The sequence below is a fragment of the Muntiacus reevesi genome, chromosome 2 (assembly GCF_963930625.1).
Source record: "Muntiacus reevesi chromosome 2, mMunRee1.1, whole genome shotgun sequence".
NCBI classification, from domain to species: domain Eukaryota; kingdom Metazoa; phylum Chordata; class Mammalia; order Artiodactyla; family Cervidae; genus Muntiacus; species Muntiacus reevesi.
In genome coordinates, this window is record NC_089250.1 from 227,235,399 (window position 1) to 227,246,504 (window position 11,106).

Sequence of the window (11,106 nt, forward strand, 5' to 3'; positions counted from 1 at the left end):
TGAACCTGTGCGCCACTAAAGAAAGCCCTTGAGCAGCAGCGAAGACACAGCACTGCCAAAAATAATACATATGAAAGGCTGCCTCTTGCCTTCCCTGCTGGAGCTCAGGACGTGGGCTGGGAGTTTTCTCAGAGAGCAGAGCCCTTGTGTGGCCTGGGCTGTGACGGGACTGGACCGAGGAGACCATCCGTGTCTCAAGCCTCCCGAGCCGGCCCCTTGGGGCGTCTCTGACGCAGTGTCTGCTCGTCCTGCAGCCCATCCCCGTCCTCTGTTGTGTGTTGGTCACATGCAGTCGTGCATCCCTGCCCAACTAACAGTGCGGGAACTATGAGCACAAGGGCCTGGCCCCGGCCTCGCAGGTGTCCCCTCACTGGGTGGCACCTGTAAACTGTCCAGAGCCCCTAAAGCCTCAGCTGGGGGGTTCCCCTTCCCTGGGGTTCGGGGCCGTGTGGGCACAGACGTGTGTGTCTGTGCAGATCGCTGAGCGTGAGCAGCGTGTCCTCGGTGTCCAGCGCCACGTCGAGCAGCAGCTCAGCGCACAGCGTGGACTCGGATGACATGTACGCAGACCTCGCCAGCCCCGTGTCCTCGGCTAGCTCGCGGTCGCCCACCCCAGCCCAGACCAAGAAGGAAAAAGGTAGGTGCCCACACGGCGTGCCGGGCCTCGGGGTCCTGAGAGGGGAGGCAGTGTGGGCTGACGACACCCCCCAGATAGCACGCGGGCCACTGCCTCACCGGAAGAGAGGCTCGGAGGGGGCGTTTTTCCTTGGCAGGAAAATCTAAGAAGGAAGATGGTGTGAAAGTGGATAAGCGGAAACGGGATTCCTCCACACAGCCGCCCAAACCCTCAAGAACCCCTGCGGGCGGCAGGTCCTCCCAGCAGCCCACCACCCCCCAGCAGGTGCCACCAGGCCAGCCCCCAGCAGCCACGTTCATCGCCCACAAGGAGATCAAGTTGACGCTGCTGAACAAGGTGGGGCTGTGGGCAGTGCTGCTGGGGCCCCAAGACCCATGGCTGGGCCAGCTAGCGGCTCTCCACACTGCCTGGCTTGTCCTGCCCTGATGGACAGCCTCATGGGCTGTGCCGCGTGGGCAGGGGGTTGACAGTGGGAGAGGAGCCGGTTACCACAGGACAGCCCTGGGACCTGGGTCAGAGGGCAGAACAGACGTGGCCTGTCTGAGTTGGCGGCCACAGTGCCCAGGGAACTGGAGGGCCTGAATCCCATCCCTGGCGTGGCGGCCCGGAGACCATGGGCCCTGCCTCACTTGGGGCCACGTGGCGCAGGGGCCCCAAAGGAGGGCCCGCAGGAGCAGAGAGCAGGTGGCTGCCTGTGTCCACTCAGGCCTTGGTCCTGACTGCACACCTGTCGTTCCAGGCTGCTGACAAGGGGAGCAGGAAGCGCTACGAGCCCTCAGACAAGGACAGGCAGAGCCCACCGCCAGCTAAGCGCGCCAATCTCTCCCCGGACAGAGGTGAGCCTCTGCCTCTGGAGCCGCACTTCGTGTACCCTGAGAAGCATTGAAGCCCCCAGGGAGCTTTTGACCGGGTGGTCCACATCTGTCAGCATTTACAATTTTAGAAGTGAAAACCATAATACTTTGACAGTAATAAGATACTGTGTTTTAACACAAAGAATTTTTTATGGAAAATGTATCTTCAGAAACAGAAGCTATCAGGAGTAGCACTGTTTTTTTTTTTCCCACAACCTCCTTACAGCTGGGGTCATCTCTTGTTATCACACAAGTTGCTCAACCTAGGAAACCCCACCTGGGCTTGTGAGACCGTGAGCTTGTGGGCTTGTGAGGGGGTGGCGTCTCAGTGCTGCAGGGTGTGCCTGGCCTGCTCCATTAGTATAGTGAAACCCCAAGTGTTGCCAGGCCATCTTTCCCCCTAAAATAGAAGGAGAGGGCCCAGCACACCCCACCAGGAGCAGGAGGAGGACAGGGCATACCCCTGAAACACACACCCACTCCCCCACCCACCCACCCCAGGTTGCCCATAATGCCTCTTGAGTGGTGGGACCCCTCTGTGCGCCCTCACTCAGGGCCCACACTCACAGGGCAACAGGCACTCCTGTTCTTGGTCTTGCTTGCAGTCTGTAAGCAGCCGTGTCTTTTTGTTCCCCACTTGACCTGCACTGTGAGTTTCTTCCAAGTCAGAGGAGGATGGTTTTGGTCTACTTGGCCTTGCACACTGGAATCTCCTTGTTTTGAATGACGCTGATGGTGGTTCAGGAAACCAAAACCCAAATTAGACCTGGGCACTTTTGAGAATGAGGAAGCTGAGCTGAATGGCCGCCGTTCTCTGGCGTGGGGTCACCGGGGGCCAGAGAGAGGCTGCCCCTTCCCTGCCTGTGCCCACTAGCCCCTGTGCAGCTGGGCCCACGTGGAGCTGGGACCCTGGTCTTACGTTGTCCCCTGTCACTCAGGTTCTCGGGACCGGAAGTCAGGTGGGAGAGTCAATTCCCCGAAGCCAGAGCGGCAGAGGGGCCAGAATTCCAAGGCCCCCTCGGCCCCAACAGACAGGTTAGTGTCTCCCCACAAACCCCCCTGCTCCCACCCTGGGTACAGCACATCGGGTTCTTGGCCGCAGAGAGGGCCAGCTGAGCTTCCTCCCCAGGCGGAGGCCTGAACTGTCAGGACTAGCTTGGGGCAGTCTCAGAGATGCTGGGAAGGTTTTGCTGGCCTGTGTTTTCACCCTGGGTCCCCAGCGGGTCCTAGAGTGCAGAGCGGCCTATGAGCGCGTGGCTAGTGGCCGGAGGGCCAGGGGCCAGTTGGCAGCAGCTCTTCCCCTACCTCCCACTTGGCTCAAGAAGCAGGAGCGGGGTTCACCTTTTCCCTGGAAGCAGGCTGAGTCCCTGAGCACCGGCACCCTGGGTTCGGGTGGAGGGCCAGGCAGGAAGGGCACGGGCACAGCCCCACACCCCCAGCCCTTGGCACACAGCGAGGACCAGAGCGGGACAACCAGGTCAGGGGGCCCCAGGCGAGCCCCAGAGCTGTGCCCACCACCTCCCAGGTGTGCTCCACACAGGGGGCCGTGCTGACTGTGGCCAGAACCCGAGCTGGGCCCCGGATGCTCATCTGTGGTGGGAGCCTCGTCCGCTGGGGAGGGGGTGCCTTCTGCCCAGCAGGTACAGCTCCTGGGGCCCAGGCCCTGACAGGAGGCTCTCAGAGAGCAGCCCTGACGGCCTCCCCACCTCTGCAGGAAGCGCCCGCTGTCACCCCAGTCCAAGAGCTCCAGCAAGGTCACCAGCGTGCCTGGCAAAGCCTCGGACACCAGCACCACCGCCGCCGCGGGCACCAAGTCAGGGAAGGCCAGCACGCTGTCACGGCGGGAGGAGCTGCTGAAGCAACTCAAGGCCGTGGAGGACGCCATCGCCCGCAAGCGGGCCAAGATCCCCGGGAAGGTGTAGCCCGGGCTCTGCTCCCCGAGGCAGGGACTCACCTGTTTTTATAAATAGGGTAAGCGCAGCCATTTTGGATTTTGCAGTTTATGTCTTATTTTGGCTGTGATTCTTTTTAAAAATTAAAAAAGAAAAAAAAAGTTTCTCAGCTGGAAAAGAAGCCACACATGTAATGAAGATGACGCTGAATCCCAAACTGAACCAACCCCTTCCCAGAGCAGAAGTCCTGCGAGCCAGGTGGGTGGGGGCGTGGCGGCAGCGAGGACCAGCTCTGATTTTATGTCAGTTACGAGTCCTCCCTCCGCTCAGGCAGGCATCCTCAGCTCCGCCCTCCTCTGTAACCAGGAACACTGAGTGCTGCCGAGCGTCTTCCCCACCCCGCCGTCCCCAGGATCAAAAATATATATATTCTTGACTGAAGTCTGATTGGAAAATACTCCTGTCTTTTATTTTAAGCATCAAATTGTTTTAGTTGATTTAAAATGGAAAAAAAAAACCAGAAAAGACTGAAAAAAAAAACAGGCCGAGGGTATTGTTGGGCATCTGTCAGATGTGGAGGGTCTTTTTTTGAGGGGTCTCCTGAAATAAAATATTTTGATAAACAGCTGTGTTGCCCTGGTGGTGGTGTTTGCCTGTGCCCAGCCCCCCTGCATCCTCCCCTTGGCGTTGCCCACTGGGCATTGCTGGCTGAAGGAGGCCACCAAGATGCCCCCGGAGCTGCTAGCCCGGCCCCGTGGCACCCCCGCCTGGTTTCCTTGCGGTGGCTGGCCCAGCGGGGCTTCCTGAGGGCCGCCATCTCTGCCTGGACCGGAGGCCACCTTCCCGGTGAGCCCTGGACCAGAGATACTCCAGCCTACAAGCCAGTTCTCCACTGAGTGCCTCACACAAGGTTGGACCCCACGCGGACATGCAGATGTCTGTGTGTGAGACATCCCAGCGGGGCCACACTGCCATCCGAGTGCAGGGCAGGAATGCCGCCGCACCCTGCTTAGCCCCTGCTCCCCTCCCAGGAGACCAGGACCACTGGAGGGAGACCCTCCCTTGTGGGTTGACTTTGCAGAGTGGTGCCAGGGGCCTGGGAGTGCCCCTACCCAGACTGATAGCAGGGCCTCTGCCCTCAGAAGACTACCTTTAAAGCAAGTCCCGTGAGTCCTGGCAGACAACTCACGTCCTAGAACTTCGCTGTGGGGGTGTCAGGAGGAGCCACCTAGAGCTCTGGCCTGGGGTCGTGACCCTGGAGCTGCGTGCAGTGACCAGGTCCTCTGCCCCAAGTCTGCATGGCCCTTCAAATGTGGGACAGGAGGGCCGGGCGGGAGCCAGCATCGTGGGGCCTCCATTGGCCTATCTGCAGTGCCGGCCCCGCAGCACAGCACACGTAAGGCCTCTTGCACCACCGGCCTCATCATGGCGTGTGTCTGGGTAATTTCTCAGGTCTTATCTGGTTTGCCATCAGGTCAAAGCCAGGTGCAGAGGGAACTCCCATTCTCCAAATGGGCGGCCTTCGAGGACACGGGGCAGGAATGCAGAGCACCTCTGGTGACAGCCTGGCTCTGCACGCTGGGCCCCAGGTGCTGGGCCCCACCAGCCAGCCAGGCAGTGATGACCTCTGAAGCCAGGAGTCCACAAGTGAGCCCCCATGCAGGTCTCTGCACTCAGCCGAGGGGCTGGCCTGACCTGACCTTTCATGCCTGGGCTGGACCTGTGGCCTTGGGTCCCTGGACTGGGGCTGGGTTTAAACTGGCATCTTGCCCTCTGCCACCTGGGGGCAGGGACCTGTCCCAGGAGGGCTGAGAGCACACCCAGAACCAGCTCCCTCACAGGTCTAGTGGAAAGAACATTCCAGGCCAAGCATCTGGGAAAAGGGAGGCTCTGTGGTGTAATGGGTTCTCAGCATCTCTGCCCTCCAGGGAATGTGCGGCCAGGCTGTTCACCTGCGAAGATGGGAGCCACGACCTGTTCCTCAAGCCCAAGCTCTGCTTCCCACCCCTCCTCCAGCCCTCCTCCTCCATAACAGGCCTTGCCCCTCCAGCCTCCTCCTCTGTAGCAGACTGCCTAGCCTTCCCTGCCCACTAGCGTTCCTCCCACCCCAGGGCCTTTGCACACACTATTTCCTGTTCCTGGAACTCTGACCCAGCTGCACCCCACACTTCCTCTCACAGCTCCATCCCCTGCTCCGTCCCCTCCCTTGTCCACTGCCCGAGTGCCATCCTCGAGCTGGCTTTCTGGAGGGTAAACTGAAACCCCAGTCTTCTGAGTTTTCTCATGTTAACCCTCCTCTTCTCCAGGGAAGGGGTCGGGTCTCAGTTACATATCCCCACCCATGAGGAGCAGCAGCCCTCAGGACCTATGCCCACCAGCCCACCCTGCGGGTCCCACCTCCAGCTTCAGGTGAGGCCTTCTCCCCTTCTCTTGAAAGGGTAAGAAAAGGAAGACACCATGTTTTTAGTTTATAATTTTTCTAACTCATATGTGAAATATAGTCTCCAACGTACAAGTGAACACATCAAGCTAATGGGGCAGCTCAGTTCAGTAACAGTGAAGTTCCCTCAGGTTTCTCATGCTGGGGGTCACACCTGCCTGCCACCCCACAAAACCCTGCTGTCATTTACCGCTGACTCAGACACACCCTCCCACCTTGTGCCAACTGTCCAGCAGCCCCTGTGACAGTCCCACCAGCACCCCAGCCCCTCAGGCCTGTACACCCCATACAATGGCAGTCCGCCTCCATTGGCAGGAGGAGTTGGGCTGAAAGGAGGCACAAGCCCTGGGTATACAAGCAGGGAACCCCACCCTGGTCAGCCAGCCCCTGACGGGCCATCGACTAGGACAAGGCAAAGAGATTGCTCCTGACAGTGCAAAGTTTGGGGAGCACAAGAAAACTGGACTGTGGCATAGACTCATCATGGGCAGTGCTGCCTGGGCCCAGTGGTCGAGAAGGCCACACTGCAGGAGGGAACGGGGAGGGGATTTCCACCCCCACTTTACAGATGGTACTGAGGTCTGCCCCTGGGTCTCCCCATAAGATGGGGGAGAACTTTGAGCCTGGAGTTGCAAGAGCCTAGAGCAAACCCGTCCTGCAGGCCACCTCCCCAACTCCAGCCAGGGCTGCAAGGGCTCCGAGTCATGGGCAGGGACAGAGAGACTGTCCCTGCTGAGTCTGTCCATGTGTCTCCTGCCCTGGATCTTTTTCTCTCTCTGCTGCCTTCTGTCCTCAGCGTCCGCATTTGTCCGAGTCTCCTCGGATCTCTGTGCCTATTTCCTTCCATCCCTCCTCCCGTACCTCCATTTCCCACTCTATCCCCCCTCCATCCCCTTTCTGCATCTCTCCAGGCAGGGTCTTGGGAGCATGGACCTGTGGGCGCAGTCTGGGGACAGGGATATGGTGGGTGTGGTTTAGTGGTCTGGGGGTGGAGCCATCCAGGACACCTCCTCCACAACGCCCTCTGGTCTTCCTCCTGCAGCCACCTTTCCAGTCTTACCCAACCCGGTACTGGTGTGCTTGCCTCAGCCACCCGCAGGAATGAGGCATTGCTGGGCCCCGCCCTGTCTTTCCGGCTGGTGCCCCGGACCCCGACCCCAACCCCAACCAGCCCGCCAGTGCCCACAGAATAATTCAGGGCATTGGTGAGGGAGGCACATGGCCTGGCCTCAAGACCTGTCCCTGACTCACTCAGCTGTTCAGAAAGACACAGAAAATGCCAGAGCTCAGCCCTCGGCATAGGGACCACTGCGCAAGCGAGTTCTACAGCCTTTCACTCCCAAAGATCCTGTGTGGAGACCCCAGCCGCTTGAAGGCAAGGTCACTGCTGGGGCCACCTCCCTGGTCTCCAGGTGGCTTCTCCCCAGGGGCTGTTGCCAGGCACAGGTACCGCTTCCCCTCACTCGTGGGGCCCAGGCAGGAGGGACTGGAATTTCTGAGGTCCCAGTGCCCTGCAGAGAGGCGGGATCTTTCTCAACCTGAGCATCAGGCCCAGGGGAAGGTATAAGGGGCTCTGTTGTTTCCCTAAAACCAAGCCGAGGTCCTAATAGCCCTAGTGCTCGTGAGGAATGTGCCTGAGGAAAGGGTCTCTGCAGCCGTGGTCAAAGTCAGATCTTGATGATGTCTTCCTGGATTTGGAGAGTGTGAAAGCCGTGGAGAAAGAGAGACACCTGGGGAGAGAGGCACCCACAGGAACTCCAAGGACCACAGGGGCCACCAGGGCTGGGAGAGAGGCCCTGCCTACACTGACCTGGGGCTTCCGGCCTCCAGACCTGATAAAAGACACTTCTCTTACGGCCCCTAGTTGTAACGAATACAGGTGGTGAGCTCCCCACTGCAAGAGGTGTATCAGCAGAAGGTGGGTGGCCATGGGTAGGGGCGTGGTAGGCAGGAACAGCCTGGGGACTCAATGTGTCCATCCATTTAATGGGAAGAAGCCGGGAGAACAGCTATGAAGCAGCGCCTGCTTCGGGAATGTTTACTCGAGATCAAGGCAGGGAGGGAGGGTGGACTGGAGGCCCAGAGTCATGCACTGCCCAGTAGAGGCCCTGGGAGGGCCCAGGTGTTACCCCGCCTCTCCCAGCGCCATCTCAGGGGTCTTCCCATCCACCGAGTTTGGGCCTCCAAACTCAGACTGGTGCCTTGATGGTGTACATTCTGCCTCCTGTGGGCAAGTGGGAAACCAGGAGAGCTGACCCCATCCTCCACGGCGAGGCCCTCCTCAGCTGGATATGTGGTACAGATTCCAGAGACCAGGGCAGATGGTCCCTCCCAGGATGGCGTCCAAACCTAGCATTCAAAACTTTGCAGAATCTGGCTCCAAACCGTCTCCTTTCCAGGATAACGAAACCCCCCACCCCAGCACCCCCAGCCAGCTGCACAGAGTTGCTACAGGTGGGCTCCTGGGGCCTCCTTAGAAACCTTCCTAGGGCACCCTGCACCTTAAAGTTTCCAGGGCATCATCACCCCCTCACGCTTAGACTTACACTTTGTTGATAAAACCACAAAAACCCAACAGAGAAACCTGAAGATGCTCACCGGCCCCTGTGCCTTCTGGAACCTCCCCTCTGGCAGGAGGAGTGGATGAGAATCAAGCCTGGTGGGGGACTAGACAGCAGCGCAAAATGAAGGAGCCCCCCGCCCCCAGGGCACCAGGTCCAAACCGCAGAAACATACAAGTGACTAGGACTCAAGTTTACAGAAGGTTCAAGAGTGTCACAGACAAGACCCTTCATTCTCAGCCACATTTGCAAGTGCTTGCCCTGAGGCAGGGTCCCCCTGGGGGGTGCTGGGGAGGGATGGGGGAGAGATGGAGGTGGTGGAGAAGGGAGGAGTGGGAAGTGGGCCCACCCTGTGGGGGGAGGGAAGGGTCACAGGGAGGGAAGGAGGAAGCGCAGCCAGGCACTTCCCAAGGAGGAAGCGGTGCCCGGATTTTCCCCAGGTGTGGCCCCAGGTATAAAGGGCGCCACAGGCCAGCCTCCGCCAGGTCAACCACCAGGGACACGTTCGGAGCCGGGAGCCCAGAGCCCAGCCCCTGCTGCGATGGTAAGACGCTCCTCTCCCCGCACCCCCACCTGCATGGGGCCACCTGGCCCCGAAGGGCTGGTGGTTCACAGCCCCCCAGGCTGAGGATGTGGGGGGTAGGGTCCAGGAAACCCATCAGATCTCCGGGTCGAAGGGAGCCAGGATCCTGGATGCCAGGTTCGCTGGCGAGCTTGGGCTGAGAGGCTGGCCCTTCTGGACCTCCTGTTCCCTCAGCTGTAGAGGGAGGCTACACAATCCTTCCACCGGGAGCAGAGCCCGCGGGTGGCAGTGGAGGGTCCCTTCCCTGACCACCCCTGACCACCCACTGCCTGTTCCACCAGCTCCTCCCTGGCCTCCTGCTTCTGCTCTGGCTTCCCGTCAGCCTGACTCGCCACGGCCCCTCACTCCGGGTGGGGGCCCACCCCCACCCCCAGAGCCCTGGGACCCCGCACTGCTACTCCGCCGAGGAGCTGCCCCTGGGCCACGCCCCCCCACACCTGCTGGCCCGAGCTGCCAAGTGGGAGCAGGCATTGCCAGTGGCCCTGGTGTCCAGCCTGGAGGCGGTGGGCCGCAGGAGGAGGCGCGCGGGGGTCCCGGCCGGGACTCAGTGCCCCGTGCTGCAGCCAGGGGAGGTGCTGGAAGCTGACGTCCACCAGCGCTCCATCTCGCCCTGGAGATACCGGTGAGGGCGGGCTCCCGGGGCCTGGGCGCTCTCCCCATGACCTCCGGCCGGTGGTTCCAGCTCCATGAGGGCAAGGGTGAAGCTCCGCATGAGCCAATCCTCGCCCCATGTCTCAATTGCAACCCAGACCTGGGACACCAGGGTCCTCTGGGTTATTTCGGGGCCCCTATCTGAGCCCTTGCAGGGGTGAGACTGGGACAGGTGGGGAGAGAGCAGACTTCCACGCTCTGGGAGGCCATGGGGCACGTGCACACTCGCACTCAATTGGGCACCAGCTGTGTGCCACGTGCTCTCAGCGCCCCACATCGCAGGCCCTGGGCCCTGAGTGCATATGGCTTGTGGGCGTGAGGCATGGGCAGGGAGGGAGGCGCCCTCCAGGCTCTCTGACACCTGTTTGTCCCCACAGCGTGGACACGGATGAGAGCCGCTACCCACAGAAGCTGGCCTTCGCCGAGTGCCTGTGCCGGGGCTGTATCAGCGCCAAGACAGGCCGCGAGACGGCTGCACTCAACTCGGTGCCGCTGGTCCAGAGCCTCCTGGTGCTACGCCGCCGGCCCTGCTCCCGGGACACCACGGGGGTGCCCACACCCGGGGCCTTCGCCTTCCATGCTGAGTTTATCCGCGTGCCCGTGGGCTGTACCTGCGTCCTGCCCAGGTCAGCCCGGTGACTGCTGCTTGGCTCCTGAACTGGCCTCCAGGGAGGCCCTCCTATTTATGTGTATTTATTGGTTATTTATGTGCCCCTGGGGTCTTGGGCAGGTACGAGGCTCCAGGAAGGCTGGCTCCAGAAAAGGCTGGAGGGGGGCGGCGGGGGCCTGCGCTGGGCAGCCCCCACCTCAAAAGACAGTTTACCCTTTCACAGAAACAGCCGGGCTAGAAGGAACATCTTCACTGTTCTAGGACTTGTTAAAACACCTATAGAAAAGGGAAACTGTGTTCTGATAGCTGCCTCCACCTCCAGGCCTCTGGGCACCCCTCACCACAGCCCCTTGGGAGGAACAAGTACCCCTGTGTTTCTAAAACAGCTATTTATTTTCCATGTGAATCTATGTTGTTTACTTGATAAACCACCCCCAGAACACAGACCTGGATGGCACAGAGAGCAGTGGGTGAAGCCCCACTCTCACTTTCACCCCCGCCGGGCCCTCTATACCCATCTGGTGCCCAGGGGGCAGTCACTGACCACTGCCCGCCAGGGGCAGCCACTGGTGTGGTGTGTCCTAGAAAGATCTGTGCATGAACCCAGGTGCACCCAGGGCGAGGTGGGTTTCAACAGAGGAGCCCAGGTGTGCCCTGATGGATGAGCAGTGGCTCTGGGCCTGGTAATGGGCCACACTCCCAAAGCCCAGCCCTCTATTCACAGATATGGCTGTGGTCCCTGGGGACCCCCTCCCCACCCCACGGACAGGTGTCCTTAGGGTAACTTCCGGGCACGTGGTCAACTCAGGGGGACATGTCTTTAACCTGGCTGAGTCATGCTCCCCCAGCCCCAACAGGGTACCAGAAAACTCTAGACA

The 11,106-nt window shown here is 60.4% G+C and overlaps 2 protein-coding genes across 3 annotated transcripts in view; both read left to right on the plus strand.

The window, feature by feature from the left end:
• The window catches only part of ZC3H18 (zinc finger CCCH-type containing 18), a 43,325-nt gene extending 39,317 nt beyond the window's left edge, over nt 1-4,008 (plus strand). For both annotated transcript variants that reach the window (XM_065925179.1, XM_065925180.1), the window contains 5 exons: nt 477-637; nt 774-973; nt 1,377-1,473; nt 2,430-2,526; nt 3,206-4,008. In XM_065925179.1, the coding sequence (XP_065781251.1) occupies nt 477-637; nt 774-973; nt 1,377-1,473; nt 2,430-2,526; nt 3,206-3,413 (763 nt within the window). In that variant the 3' untranslated portion in view covers nt 3,414-4,008. The remainder of the gene's footprint in view (nt 1-476; nt 638-773; nt 974-1,376; nt 1,474-2,429; nt 2,527-3,205) is intronic.
• Nucleotides 4,009-8,159: 4,151 nt separating this feature from the next.
• On the plus strand, nt 8,160-10,257 carry IL17C (interleukin 17C). The gene is made up of 4 exons (XM_065919331.1): nt 8,160-8,277; nt 8,837-8,928; nt 9,249-9,589; nt 9,996-10,257. Exons 1-4 carry the CDS (start codon nt 8,160-8,162, stop codon nt 10,255-10,257), a joined length of 813 nt encoding a protein of 270 aa, XP_065775403.1.
• Nucleotides 10,258-11,106: the final 849 nt, after the last annotated feature.